This window comes from Vespa mandarinia, chromosome 21, assembly GCF_050613455.1.
Source record: "Vespa mandarinia isolate Hongniang chromosome 21, ASM5061345v1, whole genome shotgun sequence".
Lineage (NCBI taxonomy): Eukaryota > Metazoa > Arthropoda > Insecta > Hymenoptera > Vespidae > Vespa > Vespa mandarinia.
In genome coordinates this window covers 3672981-3689723 of record NC_140830.1, presented here as the reverse complement: position 1 = coordinate 3689723, position 16743 = coordinate 3672981, and the positions used below count along the sequence as shown (strand labels likewise).

Genomic DNA, 16743 nt, shown 5'->3' with positions numbered 1-16743 from the left:
CGTGCGCGCGAATTCAGTCATCGTCGGCGATCTTTTCAAGCGACTACTCTCTCCGCTCTTCCTTCAGTTGCGTTCCGCGCTTCGTACGAGTTAGTGTATTTTTCGTCATTCTCTTATTCGTTCTCTCTCTCTCTCTCCCCCCTCCTCTCTTTCTTTATAACATAATATCAAACTATTTATATTTTTTACATTTATAGATCGGACGTATTCCCTCGTCGTTTCAACGATCAGTTTCGTTTCTTCGTCGATTTATTATTAAACGTTTCTATTTGCAAAAACGCAAAAATGGAATTTGGTGATTGATCGTTTTGATATCTTATCTTCGACTAAAATAGTATTCTTTAGATACAAAGATATTAAAAAATAAATCCCCTGAGAGGAATGATGAGACTATCTGGAAAGAAAGAGACAGACAGAGAGAGAGAGAGAGAGAGAGACAATTTTCTAAAGTAAAAGAGATGTTATTAACGCGTCACTGATGATTTATTAAATAGAACCAGATCGTTTATTAGATAAAAACTTTTGATAGGAAGACGGAGAAGGAGTCACTTTGAACACCGTTTTGCTCTCTAAACGAGAAAACTATCTCTGCTCGCCTTTCAGCGTCTCACATGGAGGCTAGATTTCCGTTTTAATTCGATTTTCGGTCCTAAGTTACGTTTAAAGTGGTTAGAAATTTTCTGAGACAGATTAAAGAGAAAATGTCGATACGTATCTTTCCATCGATCCGTTTCCTTTTAATTCCAAGTCTAAATTAGAATCTTGATTTGAAACCTAGCTATCAAACCACTTCAAAGAAGATTATGTAAATGATTGTGAAAAAAACTATTGCATAATTTCGTGCGAGGACGACTCGTCTTTGTTGTTCTCTACTCCGTTATTATTTTTATTTCTTTTTCTATCCTCAAAAAAGAAAGAAAAGAAAAAAAAAAAAAAAAAAAGAAAAAGAAGGTCGGATTTCCGAGATTGGATATTAATTGCACCGATTATCTCTGAAACGATTATCTACTTTAGCTCGCGTACGTAAATTATTACGATTCATTATATATTTTCAAAAATATGATTAGACGTAAAAGCGCATTCTATCTATTTATTTGTAAATTCATATTATACGATTTTGCTTTAAATTACCCCGTTATTAATTATTATAAATAATATTATAATATTATAAAATTCCAAAGATAAAGAAGAAAAAAAGAATCAAGATCAGCGCAAAAAGAATGAGCCAGGATTTAGTTATATTATACATCAATAAAGTCGGAACGTGTTAGATTAATGTTGAAAGTCCTTGCTAATCGAATCGAACACGTATCGTAGATACGCTGATCAATACCTTCAAAGTACTATAACTCGATGCGAAAATCTCTATTTTCATAATCGATTTCTCCTTCGCTCGTTTCCATCATTTGTATTTACATAGACAAAGAGATAATTTTTGCTATTTGTTCGTATAATACTAATCGTGAAAGGAAAAAAAAACAAGAAATATTTATCAACTAGCGAGATACTCTGAAGAAAAAATAGAAAAGAAAATAAAAAAAAGAAAAAACATAAAAAAATAATAAAAAGCTAATCGTTGTACTCGAATATTCATCTGGAAAGAGTTTGGAAGGAATCGAACGATTCACATGGATGAAATCACATCCGGCATCCCGTCGATTCGTTTTTCTCTAGGGCGACTATAGATTTATCCCTCGTTTTTTTTTCACATCTCTCCTTCTTCCTCGTTCTCTTCCCCTTTCAACTTCGTGGCGTGGTACAATCGATTCACGAAAAAGTTTGAAAAAAACAGGTGCCGAGGATATTATCCGATAGATGAGCTAAGGGACTTGTGGTTTGAGAGCCGAAGATTAATGAGAGAAAATTGAGCCACCCTTCTCCAACATCTTCTCTCTCATTCTTTTTTTTTAATATCGTTTCTTGTTCCCTTCTTTGACTTCTTGCGAGTCTTAAATTTCGCGTCTCTCTCTCTTTCCCTTCCAATGGCACAATCGATTGCTATCGCGACAAAGAGATTGCATCCTTTTGGTCTCTCCTTTCGCATTAAATTCGAAACGTTGCTCGACGAACGCTACTAGTTTAATTAATCCTCCTTTCATATCGCAACCTGTTGATCTCCTTTTATATATATATATATATATATATCTTTTTTTTTATTTTTCTACCCTCGACATGCCACCTGGGAAACTTCTTCTACATTGCTACGAGTGACGTCGATCTCTTTTCTTGATATGTCACTTGAGACGCGTTTATATTTATAGTTATAACATTTCTACCTTCGAGAAAAAACTGAAAGGATAGAGGAGAATCCGTGTTTCATATCTATCAGATTTTCCTCGTTTCGAACTCGGAACTTTACGAAGGGAAATATCGAAAGGGAGAAAGAGAGATAAAGAAAGGAATATCGCAAACAAATGGATCGTGCAATTTCGTATATGTATGTGTATGATGTAGATTTCCGATCCAATAAACAATGTAGAAAATATATTTGAAAAGAGGTGTATAAATGTGCGCGTGCGTGTGTGTGTGGGTGGGCGTATGTATGTATCCGTGTATGTGTGTATATGGTTTGGTTTGTTCATCTCGTTTAAAAGATGCTTTACAAGAGAAGGATTTGTTGGCAAAAAGAGGAAAGCAAGGTGCCGCGAACTTTAGTATTTAAATCTCATGAAAATGAAGAGAAAAGAATAGTGATCGAGAAAGAAATCTCATGAAAATGCTGCGAGTTCTTTATTCAATGATAAATGTTAAGGAACGAAATCGTTGAAGGTTCATTATTGAGAAAGAGAACGAAATAAAGGAGGAGTTGAAGATCTCACAAAATGTCGTCCGACGTCGGTCAGAACAGAGAACAAAGAAGTAATCGAAATCAAAGCTATGACGTTGATGTAACTGTTGGGAAAAACGCAACCGATGGCATATTTCTAATACCAGAGTATTTCAACGTCACTTCTCTGGACATTAACGCGACCGAGGAAATTGACTCTTTCTATTTTTATGAGGTAAATTGCTAACTTTATTATTTATTTTATATAACTACAATAGTTTTGAGAAAGCTCTTTGCTAAATCTAATATGTACGAGAAAATCGTTTTGCATGTAACGATATCGTCAAAGGTTTATGGTAAATAAGGTTTGGGAAGAATTAATTAAATTCTATTAAAAAGAACTATGGTTAGCAAGTAAAATTATCCTTAGACATTCGAATGGCTATTGAACGACATCTCTGTAAGATAATCGATTGTTACGATACTCGAGATTTTACACAAATGATCCCTAACAAATTGTCGCTAACTCGTGTAAAAAGCTATTGATTAGATAATTACGAAAAAATAATAACTCGAAATTCGAAACTTCGTCCAGAAGATTTGGAAAATTTAAAGAAAATAATTTGTTTTATTGCGTGTTTGTGATCGCGAATATCTCGGACGTTGTATGTTGTAAATAATAACTCGAAATTCGAAACTTCGTCCAGAAGATTTGGAAAATTTAAAGAAAATAATTTGTTTTATTGCGTGTTTGTGATCGCGAATATCTCGGACGTTGTATGGAATCGTAAGAGTATCGTAGACCGGTCAGTTGTTGAAAAAAAGCGTTAGAAATCACTAGTTCTGAGATTCCTTCGAGAGCGATAAATCTCGAATGAATTTCCACGTGCTTTGGATCGACCTCCTTGCAGTAATAATCGTTTGCGGTTGCTCGAGAAAAATCTCTCGGAATTTATTATTATGAAAGACTCGTTCGTTAAACATCTGCTTGCAAAATCTTGTAACTTTTTATTAGATCGGGATTAATAATATTTTTATTTATTTAATTATTTCAGCCAAGTTAAAACGCGGTCTATTATTATTAACAATAGTTTTCTCAGGGAATTACTAAATAAAATGTAAAAGATGTGCAAACGCTATCTTTGGCTTTGCAAGACGAGTCTCAAAGGAGTCTTAACGTAAATCTACTTACATTGTTACAAGCTTTGTTAAATCGATATCTCTTCTTCTATCCTACTGATCCTAAAGATGTTCTTTCCCGGAAATCATGTCGTTTTATCGTAAAAACTCTACTAAAGGTCTCTCCTACTTCCCTACGGAAAAGATTAGTTCGATCGTAGAAAATTCGTAGAAAATCGACTCGTTAAGGAAAATTAGATCCCTTCTGTCCATCTATAGCATCTACTTTTTCTCACTAGACGAATATCTATCTATTTATCCATTTCTCCTAGTCTCTATCTATAATTACTTTAGAGTTTACAAAAATCCGTTATTATTAAATCCGTTCTTTGACGATTGACGCGATAACATGCGAATGAGAATCTAATGAAATATTAATTTGTCAAGTTCCACGATCCTTCAAAGTTTAAATTAAATTATTATCGACCTACACGGTTGTTATCAAAGTTATAGCGACAAGGGATGCATAGTGTTGTTGATGAACTTCCGAACGTTGAAAAAGCAATACAAATTTTGCGACGTAGGGAAACATTCTTTCGTTTTTTTTTTCTTTTTTTTTCATTCAACTAAAGTTTTATATATATATATATTAGAAGACGTGTTTTCTCAGAAATTATTTTACAATGTTATTTGATTTATTTGTCTGTTCAAGTATGATTGACAATGCATAATGCGTAAGTATTTTAATGTTTAATTACAATCGGAAAGAAAACACTTTGAAAACGCAATGAATTATGCAGCCATCAGCCCGGTAGTACTTGCGTCACATGATTTACAATTAGATTTAGATGAATCGCAAGTAATACCGACCCAGATCTCACCACGTGGAGGTTGCCGCATCTGGAGATCCACGGGCTAAGTTAACATATTTAATTAGTCATGTTTAATGAACCTTCATTCAACCCGTTCGAAGCTGATTGAAGATGCATCAATCACAACTTTGCCCTAACCTACCCGCGAGAAAAAGCATGGACTTATTATTAAACACTTCTTTTAAAAAGAGCAAAAATACTATAAAATTATAAAATTAATTAATAGAATTTTTTCGTATAATTTGCACATCCCGGGAATGTACAAAGTATATGAATTTTCTAATCACTTCTATGTCAAATTTTCTTATTGTAAGACATATATATTTAAGGCAATTTTTGCTAGATTGAATTATTGTTAAATCTGAAGTTAAAGATTTAAAAATTAAATGGAATTGGATAAAGAGATAATTGAAAATATAAGAAAAGTATTAGGTTATTTCATAAATAAATGCCACTTTAATAAGGGCACTTAATTATAAATCATGTCCACGCTTTTTAAACTATCTTAATGTCTAAATAGCAGATAATCGACCGATCTGCTCTTTTCGCCTTAAATTACCTATAAAAATATCTTCACCTTAGAACTAAAACTCTTAATAGTACCATTAAGATAAACGTGCTAAAGCTTAAAGAGGAAAAGCTTAAAAATCCCAGCGTGCAGCATGCATCATGCCTTATAATTATATTCTTACAAACTAATATACAATAGAAACAAATATACAATAGAAACGTTGGCGAAATAAAAACTTATTAATATACTTTACCAATGTGCAAGATAATACATAAAAAAAAATGTAATATAATAGAAAATTGTTTCGAGTTAGTTATTTTATATTATTTTTTCAATCTACATAATCAATCTAATCATACCTGAAACATAAAAAATATAGAGTATATAGAACAAATCATAAAAACACAAATAACACGAATGCATCGATTATATGGATTTTAATTATGTGCCTGTATATATTACTGATATACAAATCAAACAACACAGCTATAACAACGATGGAGGTAGTGCATCTGAAACATATATTTTCAATAATTAAACATTTTATTAATAAACATTCCTGTAGCGATAAATGTTATTACGATGATAAGTATTAATGGGTATTGAATTTAATTAACTATAAGTTTAATAAACATATTTTATTGAATTTAAAAAACTTCAAAGCAACAAATTTTAAAACTTTGGTACATCTCAAAAATATAAAAAATTATATTCGTTGTAAAAAGCAACTCTTTAAATAAGTATATTTGATATATTTAATATTTATTGTGTTTGCCTTCAGAAATGCATGTATAGACACATGATACTTTAAAAAGCTGCCGTTTTAATTGGAAAAAAAAAACACCAATTAGAAATGATACTAATGAATCCAACGACGATCACCTGGAACAAAAAGATATATATCAGCCATATAATATTATAATAACAATTACTCCAGTTATGATAATGACTACTGATGAGCATAATGACAACATGCAAAAAATATAATGACAAGACTATGCGTCACTTTCGAAGGATGAGCCTTCGAAAAAATGATTCATAGTTTATAGTTGCCCTCTTGAGCCACAATTTGTGGGGGCCTCTTTGGCATATAGCCTCTTCTTTGCTTCGTGCCCTAACCACTAATGTGAGACATTCCTTAAGTGCAGAGTTATTAAAAAAAAAAAAAAAAAAAAAAAGTGCCCTCACTGGAATGCCCCAGCAATATTCGATCTAATCGATGAACCTATTACTAACACTTTGCATTTGAAGCATCAGAAAATAATATCGAACAAGAGCAGAAAATCTACCATACACAGTCTTAATCTTTGAATATTTAGTTCATTTTCCATTTATTATAGATATATAACAAATTAAATATTCTCTAGAAATCACGAAAGTGCAAAGTGTTAATATACTTAATACTAAGTATCCAACATGTTCAGAAACCTTTGTTAATTTGAAGAAAGAAATGTATTTTTAAACAAATGCAAAGGCTTTTAAACTGTTTGATACTGATAGATCTCGCGATACAGAGCATCAGCAAAATATGAAGAGAGAAAAAAGACATACTTTGGAAAAATTCAAAAATTTGCTGAAACTCCGCAAATATCCGGAGACGTTACTTTCCACTCCTGAGTGGAAATTAAATCCTGAGTCATCCGGTCCTACCTACTTAAAAATTAAACACACATTCATACCTAAGTATGCTACCTGCCTACCTATTTCTATATTTAAAAAATGGCAAAACATTCATTCCAACACACTCACTCCACGATTCTCTCACATACCGCCAGGGTGCAAATGCCTACACTAGAGAGTATACCCCGGGGTACCTCCGACACCCTAGCTCAACCACGTGTTTCTAGCTTAAGGTGGGTACGTACCAATTGCTGTAATCGACTGTCAAAGCTAATGATTATTGCGTAAATGACTAAAGAAAAAATTACTAGTATATACTAGTATATATATATATATATATATATATATATATATATATATATATATACGTATACTAATAATATACGAGTATTTCCAAATTTCCATAAAATGTGCTAATTCTATTATGCAAAACGATGTCGATATCAATATATTAGATATATAGAATTTGTATTTATTTAAAGGTTAATACCGCGGAACGATGTACGATCCACCACCTAACACGCGCACACAGGTGCAAGGTACATCGTGCACAATCATTAACGCAATGACAGCCGCCAAATAGGGAGAACTTAAAGCTAAACCCATACTAACTGTTTCTCACCCATACGTGTAACACCTGGGTATGCATATAGATGAGAACGCAGAAAGCACAGGGGGGAGAAACGGGAATTAGTATATTAATTGCTGAAAATCCTATGCTAAAAATGATTAACTTATGAACTAGGCCTACGGGCTAATGACTCTATAAGTCTCTTTGTTTTTTTTTTTTTCTTTTTTTCTTTTAGCAATGACTCAACTCGACTTTTTTCTTTTAAAAGCAATGACTCTATTGAGACCTTTTATTTATCAATCAAATTGATTAAATATTTAATTAATTTTTAATGCAAATATAATCAAAAAACCTCGGGCGATCCTTTTCTACAAGCGACTATTCTAATTAATTAATAGTATCATATTTTGTCACTTATAGTCAAGGATCTACCCGTCGCGATTGTCTTCTTGTCTATTTTCTATATATTATATATCAACATACTGAAATAGCATTTATACACATACATATGCAAAGTATGTTAAACTTGGCATGCAAAAAAACCGAAGAAACACAATATACACATATTTTTTTACTATTAATTATTAATATTATTAAGTTAGAACAAGAAGACCCTATCCTGAGCTAATATAAATAAGCATGCACAAGAAAAATACACACAATTAAAAATATATTATCGTGAGTAAATCCGAAAGAGGAATTACTCACGTGCTCGTCATAATTTATATAAACAATTACAACCAGTAACTCGTGCCGATTCGGACCTTTCGTCCTCGGCATGATTGAGTACCGGAGGAACTTAAATTTATTCGACTCACTACTTAAGAAGTTCTGCGATGGCTCCAAAACACTCGTCCGCATTGTAGATCGAAATTGAGGATGGCTGATCCATAGTAGGATAAAAATGAGATGGGTCGACATAGAGGTAGATAAGAAATAAGCAAACTCAACATCCTTGTGGATTAATAAAAGCAGAAGTTCAACGACAATCTGAAAAAAGATTGCAAAGAAAAATGTTTATTAAAATTTATTATAATCAAAAAATTGCAAAAATAAATGGCTGTAAAAGTTAAAAAATTTACTTACCAATATTCTTTTATAGAAGAAATAATTTCTTCACGATCTTCAATGATGCACTGACTCTAATACACGAACAGTCTGTGTGACTGTTTAAAAAGAAAAAGAATACTTTATGCGAAAAAAACTCTAATTCTATGACTGACTGCTTTGCTCGCAGTCGATTTAAATATATATGTTCTTAAAATTTCTGCCGCGAAGCACGGACGAATTGCATATAACGGGCGAACGTTGATTCTAATTCGCGATTTTTAATTTAATTCATTTAAACGATGCAATACTCTATCCATTGCCTTCCGCGCGATTGCAATGATGATCTGAAAAAAGAAAAAAAAAAAAAAAAAAAACAAAGCCATAAGTATCATTATTATAATACAAAATTATTAAGAATTATTATGAATATTTTTAAAGATAGATTTACTTACTAGAGTCTTCGTTGATCCTTGCATGATGAGCATCCTGCCCCAGTATGCTGCACTGACACTGACTCTACTTCGCGAATTTATATTGACTCGAATTTTATTTAATTAACTTATTAATTGAACAAATAAACATAAATATTTACGGGCAAACACTGCTTCTACGCCACGATTATTTTTATTTATTTAAGCGATACAACATTCTATTTATTTATTGCTTTTTGCACGATCGTAATGATGATCTGAAACAGAAAGATCAAGAAAATTATTAGTATCATTATAATAATAAAAAATTGTTTAAAAAGTTAAAGAAGAAATGTTTAAAAAATAGTTTACTTACTAGAGCCTTTGATGAATCTTGCACGATGAGTATCCTACTCCAAGATGATAGATATGTACTAACACTGACTCTACATTGCAAATTTCTATTGACTCTAATTTGATTTACAAAATAAATAAAATATTACTAGTAAACACTGATTCTAAGACCGTCTTGATAGATGATCACAAATAATTTATAAAAACTGGAAAGCTGAAACATACAATCAATTATAACAAAAAAAAAATATAACATTTATAAAGAATATTTCCTGTTAATCATTTCTGAAGGCAATGCATTAAAAGATATATTATTCAAAAGTATTAATCATAATTAAAATATATTTTAAATTTAAATGAATAAAAATATTAAAAATTAAATAATTAAAAATTATATTTGGAAATGTATTTTCAAATGCAATATCAAGCAATACTGTTCCAGGTCTCACCATTTGGAGATTGCTGCATATGGAGACCCAAAGTATTAAAAATTGTTTAAATAATATAATAATTGCACTAGAGTAGACTATCTAAAAATTTTCTATATTTTTCTATGTAATAATAAACTTATTATTATATTAATTAAATAGTGTGATTAAGTTAAATATATTAAAATCAAAATATTCGATAATAAAGCAATTAGCTTAAAGAAGATCAATCGATGTTCTCTTAGATGTCTACACAGTGACCTACTCTGTATAAATGAAAACCTTTAAAATTGCTCGATATACTCGCCTTTGTCCCGATTTTGTTCGAAGAAATTCCTGGAAGTGCTCGGCCGAGAAAATTCGTGGAAATCCAGTCTTATGTTTATATACATATATATATATATATATATATTATATGCTGAGTATTATCCTTCTGCTTCTATTACGCTTCTCTTTATATATTTAAAAAAGATAGACTTACAATTTGAAGAAGAATTGCTACGCATGTGTGTGTGCATTGTTTACTTCGTATTCTTTGTTCCTTCTCCAGTTCGTACAATTCTCGGAAGTCTGAAAATGTAAGATTGTATTAATAGGATTTATAAAATTAATTGTATGGTAGGAAATAGCCTTATAAGTACGTATGTTGTATATATGTATGTATATATATATATATATATATATATATATATATATATATATATGATAGATGTATGTATGTATGTATGATATATGTATGTATGTATGTACGATGTATGTGTAGTATGCATGCATGATCCATGATGTGTGTGTATGTGTGTGTGTGTGTGTGAAAATCGAATATAATACAAAATATGATATATGGAAGCTAATTAATGAACAATTATTAATTAAAATATCTTAAAAAAGCTAAATAAGTATCGATATGGCGAAAATATTACTAGAAAATTCGAAATAAAGAATGTCCCTCGGGGACGCCGAGACGCTAATTTTATTTTCGCGAATATCTTTTGAATGCGATGATGTTCTGATTTGCGAACGCGGCCTCATGAAGATTTTGACTTTACCTATCGATTGGTATATAAGAAGAGGGTGTACGTTAAAAAAAATCTATTAATTACCTGAAATTAATGAGGACGATACGCAGCCGTGTCAAAATGATATTTATCGAACAAATATGGCGTCGGATCCACCGCAAATAATCGTTAAATAATCCGCGCCGCGCATGCGCATAGCAAACCATGCATGCGAATTACGCCAACGAGGGTACTCCGCGCCAAAAAATAGTTCATTTTCTCAATTTATTATTAAAAAATGACGAATGATATAAAATATTAAAGGAAAAAAAAAGGAAAAATATTAATAATCAGTGTTATTAAAATAGATCACTGTTTTCTAACTAATTAACTAAAATATCTTTTCCTTCCAAACACACATACACATATTACTTTATCGTTACACGTACGTAGTTCGTTCCTCTTTTCTCTCTGCAATACGGATCAAAATACGAACAATTAATAAATCGAAAATAAAATAATCTATCTCTATTTATTGTATATCTTTCCTAAAAATATTCCGAAATAATAATAATAATTTATTACTAATTATAATTATTTAATAATGTAAAATAACAGCTTGAAACATAACGATAAAAAAGAAAGCTTTGATCAACGTATTCGAACATTACTGACCTAAATAAATTGGTCCACTGCCCTATTTTTATTTCTTTTTTTTCTTTTTTTTTCTTTTTTTTTTTAATATACTTTTAATGACTAGGTAGACGACAAAAAACACCTCTTGTTCGCTTCCACACAAATGCTCCATATATGCATACGAATTCAGATGGCTTTGACGACTGAAAACATTCATACGATCTTTATATTTATCTGTCTCTTATGGTATTTGCATAATTGTTATATAAGTAAACATTTGCATATATATACATAAATTCTTTAAAAAAATCAAGGCTTCTTATTTCTACATAGGTTCGTAGAAAACATATTTTCTTCTTTCCAAAAAGAAATAAAAGGATTAAAATGCACAACATATAGAATTATTAATAACATTTCCAACGTTAAACATTTAATATTAACATGTAATATTAAAAATTCTAACATAATAATACAAATAATATTAATGCGAGAATCACTTGATTTTCTCAACTATAGCATTAATAATTAATAAAATCATTGAGTTGAAAACGCACGTAGAAAGCTCGAAAGAAAATCCAATTAAATACATGCACGCAATGTTTAAGAAAAAATCTTGAAATAATTAAATATTCGATTACTAAAGTTTTACAAATAAAAGAAAAAAATATAATTGTTCAAAGAGTGAGAGAGAGGAGGGAAGGGGAGGGGGAGGGGGAGAGAGGGAGGGATACAAAAGATGAAAAGCTCGCAGGATTTACATAACTGGATTTCTAATAGATTTGCAATATTTTATTCTATCTCACTTAACATTCTAGACACACAACAAATACTAATTTGCTATTCATTATTTCTATTCGTCCATTATATTAGCACTGGAATAAGATTCCAACCATTCAATGCTTCTTCCTATTGTTAGTTTGAATATTAGCAATTTCATCATAGCTAAGAGAAATTTCCTTTCAAGTTAAACAAAGATCGACGCCAAACCCTCTTCTAGTTAAACATGCGGTAGAAAAGAAGATAAATTTATCTTGCAAAACTAGTCAGGAACTTTGGAAGATAGACGAACTTACTTATCTAATGAATTAATTTACTTGCGATCGATTACTATTACAACCCAAATTCGTCTTATACTTTCTTATTTCCAATATATGTATTCTATAACAAACGTTATATTAATTTTTTATATAATAAACATTAATTATTAATTTTTTATAAAATTGAATTATAAAATAATAACTAGACGTTATAAAAAAAAAGAATATTATCCAAGAACTGTTCTCTACTGTTTTATAAAAAAAAAGAGCAAATGAGAAATTAAACATAGACTCGCATTTTTGTTATCTTTAAGTAATTAACACCGGGAAAAGTTAATTACACTTTCGTAACGAGTGTGAAAAAAGTATTGAAGAGAGTCGTTTACTCGTTAAATCGAGAATAAACGGTACAGGACAGTAATTAGTGTAGCTAAGAAACATATCTCGAAATAGAGAAAACCCAGAGAAAATCGTCAAGTTCGATTAACACAATACCTTCTATACAATTAACGAAATGTTCTCACAAAACTGACTCACTTGAGAATAGTTTTCTAATTTAAGGGTGCATTAATTACTTGATAAACGTTAAATGAATTTTTTGCAAAATCCTTTTAAGATGCATTACAATACTCGTAACCAGATGGACGTGTTGACATATAAATTATTAAGCTTTTAGCAGTTTAACAAACAAAAGTTATGCCGAGTTCTCTGGAACGAATCTAACTATTTACCTAAACGAATCTAAAAATTTATTCTTTTTTTTCGAAAACGCAGTGTGTCATGTGCATACTCGTACGAATCTCCGCACACGTACCTTCATTAAAATTTTTAATTAAAACACCCATCTCTCTTTCTCTCTCACTCTCTCTCTCTTTCTCTCTCTTAATAGAAAAATCGAGAGGTAAAAGTGCAGGAACATGTTCTCGAACATTATTTTCTAAAGTATGAGATTAAAGTCGTCGTTTTCTGTATAGAAAAGAAAAAAAAAAAAAAAAAGAAAGAAAAAGAAAAGAAATATTTCAAATAAGATTCTTGTCAGTGAAAATCAGTGACACGTGACACGATAATTATAAGACTTTAATCATCCTATAAAGTTAGTAATTAAACGAGAACTAACTTTCGATCTCTCAACTCTCGTCGAGTTTCAAGGCTATACTTGGAAATAAAAATTCTCGATCTTGCTTTCTCTTTCTTATTTTTTGTCTACTCAAAAGAAAAAACATAATTGCGTTTAAGAAAGAATAAAATGGACATTTAATTCACAATTAAGTACACAATAGACCCTTGTAAACGCAAAATGTTCTCTTACGGTGAATTAGACGAACTTAGAATTACATTCTTGTGAAAAAGCACGTTCCCAGAGATTGTAAATGGTAAATTATATCTTATTTGGTAAAAAGAAAAATTAAAAAAAATAAAAAAATTCACGGAGACCTGACGTTTTATGAGGCGAAAAAAATATCGATAATGTGATTTTATTCCTTCAAAGACATTTTCCCTCTTTTGTTTTCCTTCTTTTTTTTTTCTTTTCTATTCTACGTTCCAGGATGAATGAAAGGAAATGTAATTTACAGGAAAGTATTAATCCGAGCGCGTACACCTTCTAGAGTACTTTTCAACAATAAATGCCTTCTAATGCATTGTCGAATCTGATTCGCCGAAATAGTATCACAATTTAAATTTAATTTTTATTGAAATTTTAATTTATTACTTATTAACTTCACGATCTCGTTTGTTTCCCCATTGTAAACTTCCTATCTTCAGTTTCTATGCTCGCTCTAGCAAGAATCCTGTCGTATTAAGATTGAGTTTCTAGTTGCTTGAAATTTCAAGAAGCTCTTGAAACATGGCAATACGACGTTTTACATCTTTGGTCGCTTTCAACGTTTCCTCCTTTGGAATCTAAGTTGACGAGCATAAATAATCGATGCAATTCGCTTCGCTACTTTGTCACGTTCTCTCTGACATTCTCTCTCTTTCTACTCTTTCTTCGCTCCGTCAATCCTATTTACTCCTTCGAATATTCTCTTTAAAGATTTTATCATTCTGATACTTTATTGACCACATAATATAATTCATCAATAGTAATCGACTATATACGATACTGTTTGCTCTATAAAAGCATAGAGAAAGACCAGTTCTATTTCTATGATTTCACAAGGAAATAGGCCGGTCTATGTATAAAAAGAAAAAAAGATTAAAAGAGGGAGGAAGAAGGAGAAGAAGATTAATGTTAGCCAGGAGAGTATTACATTCGGGCGGAGATTCGATGATTCGACGATATTTTGTCGTACGATGGCTAGATAATTCAACGTTTGGAAGAAAATATCGTTGCTACGGGCTAGTCCTGTACTCCCGAGGGGTGTAATCTGCGTTCGAGGACGTAAATAGGATGTTTTACGATCCCTTTCGATCCCCTTCTTCACCTTCGCCCTTCACACGATGCCTTCGACGATGACGTAGACTGGAGAAGATCGCTAGATTATCCTCACCCCCATTATCATCATCAATTCTCATATACGTTTCATTTTAAATGTTCTTTCCACGAAATGCGATTCACATGTTACTCGTAGGCTCGTTATCAAACGTTGAAAATATTCCTTGTACATCTTAAAACTTTGATGAAAATCATCTGCAAAAAATAAGGAAACTAGGATTCTTAGTGCATCAGAAAACTTTACATGCATTTCAGAGATGATAGCTTGTTTTTTAAAATACGTAGTATCCGCGTTAATCAAGTATATGGTATTAAGGTATTAGTTCTCTAATTCGAGTGCTCATATATTGATATGTCATTGTATTACATATATATATATATATATGTGTGTGTGTGTGTGTGTGTGTGTGTGTGTGTGTGTGCGCGCGCGCGCGCGTGTATATATATATATATGTCCATACATAAATACATAGATGTATGAAACGTTGCAATTTCGTAACTGCCATCGGCGATACGTGCACGATCATGCGTTGTAGGTTGTTATACATTGAGTGAGTAATGGACGAACTGATTTCTAGTACTCGCTAACGTCACTTACAGCTATCGCTCTATGAGAGCAGCATTATCGTACGGGTTTCCATTCGAGGAGATATACTGATCTTGTCTCATAATCGATTTCGATATTACAACTAAGCAACGAGAGATTTCTAATTTTAATGCAAATAACGTACAGTAATGTATGTGTTGATTTAGCAAGTCGAAGAAGAACTTTGATTCAATTTTTAAATAACGAAAATTAAGAAATAGAGAAAGAGAAAACAAGAGGATAATTCTATTTGGAAATTCTTGTAAAACGTATCCCTGTTAAGCTTAGTTTACTTTGTTGAAGGAAAAAAAAAAAAAAAGAAAAAGAAAGAGAATCTGGAAAATGCAATAGACGAACCATAGGAAGAGAGTAGAAAAACAATTAACAAAGACAATTAATGGATTGGAATAATTTGCCAAAGAGCTTTGTGAAAGTAGAAAAAAGGTGGATGCGATTTATATCTGCTGTATACATACTACTCTCGCCAGGAACTCGCACGAAACGATTTAAGAACTGACTGCAGTTCCTACGAGAGATTATTTTTAAAGAACAGAAATGCTTTTCATACCGGAACATGAAGATGCGTTCTATTTTCACAACGATTAAGTAAATAAACCGAGGAACACAGTTTTTCCAACCTTTCGAAGAACGCAATCACTGAATCGTTCAATATATATGTGTACCTCATGCATATTGCATAAGTCTTCTAATACCAATCGTAAATTAAATCAAATTTATTCCCTACTATATTGCATTTGGTTGATTAATATTGAAGAGAAAAGTGGCGATTACTCGTTGCATTATCGAGTTGGCTTATTGAAAATGTTAAATGGATAAACATCTCGTCTATTTATATATTCTATAACATTAATAACGAAAACGACGAGTTTTAATTTTATTGATAACGTCGATAAATTGTAAAGAATATAACATACCATTTTTTCACACGTCCGACATTCTTTTGCAATAGCGTTAGAGATATTGGCGACGAGAGAAAGAGATAAAGAATGAAGGAAATAAATTTTTCAAGGAAAAAAAGAAAAATAAAGAGAGAAAATAATTTTGTTGCGAAAAACGAAAAAAAAAAGAAAAGAAAAATCAAGACACTCTAGTTCTCTTTTCGTCGCAATTTCGGGAAGAAGTCGAGCACGTAATTATCCTACTGATAAATATACAGGTAGGTGATAGTCGTAGCACATAGCGCATGTGATTTATGAGAATGGCATGGCAATTAAGAAGGGAGGGCCGATATCTTAATTCGAATCGAGTCAAGCATGAGAAGAGAAGAGTCGGTTAACAGCACCTTCATCGTTGCTCACCTACGCAAACAAATCAATTATGCTGAGACGA

General features: G+C 31.4%; 1 protein-coding gene and 1 long non-coding RNA gene across 17 annotated transcripts in view; one reads left to right on the top strand and one right to left on the bottom strand.

The window, feature by feature from the left end:
* The first annotated feature begins 20 nt into the window (after nt 1-20).
* Nucleotides 21-16743, top strand: part of CCAP-R (Crustacean cardioactive peptide receptor) — a 24782-nt gene continuing 8059 nt past the window's right edge. For 2 of the 8 annotated variants that reach the window (XM_035871599.2, XM_085663369.1), the window contains exon 1: nt 2595-3002. In XM_035871599.2, the coding sequence (XP_035727492.1) occupies nt 2823-3002 (180 nt within the window). In that variant the 5' untranslated portion in view covers nt 2595-2822. The other 6 variants (XM_085663368.1, XM_035871598.2, XM_085663366.1 and 3 more) reach the window with 6 other exon arrangements.
* LOC118443943 (uncharacterized) overlaps nt 12508-16743 on the bottom strand; it is a 20905-nt gene continuing 16669 nt past the window's right edge. For 3 of the 9 annotated variants that reach the window (XR_014983453.1, XR_014983456.1, XR_014983457.1), the window contains one exon: nt 12513-15002. This is a non-coding gene — a long non-coding RNA (uncharacterized LOC118443943). Of the gene's footprint in view, nt 15003-16743 lie in introns of all 9 variants that reach the window. The other 6 variants (XR_014983452.1, XR_014983455.1, XR_004838816.2 and 3 more) reach the window with 3 other exon arrangements.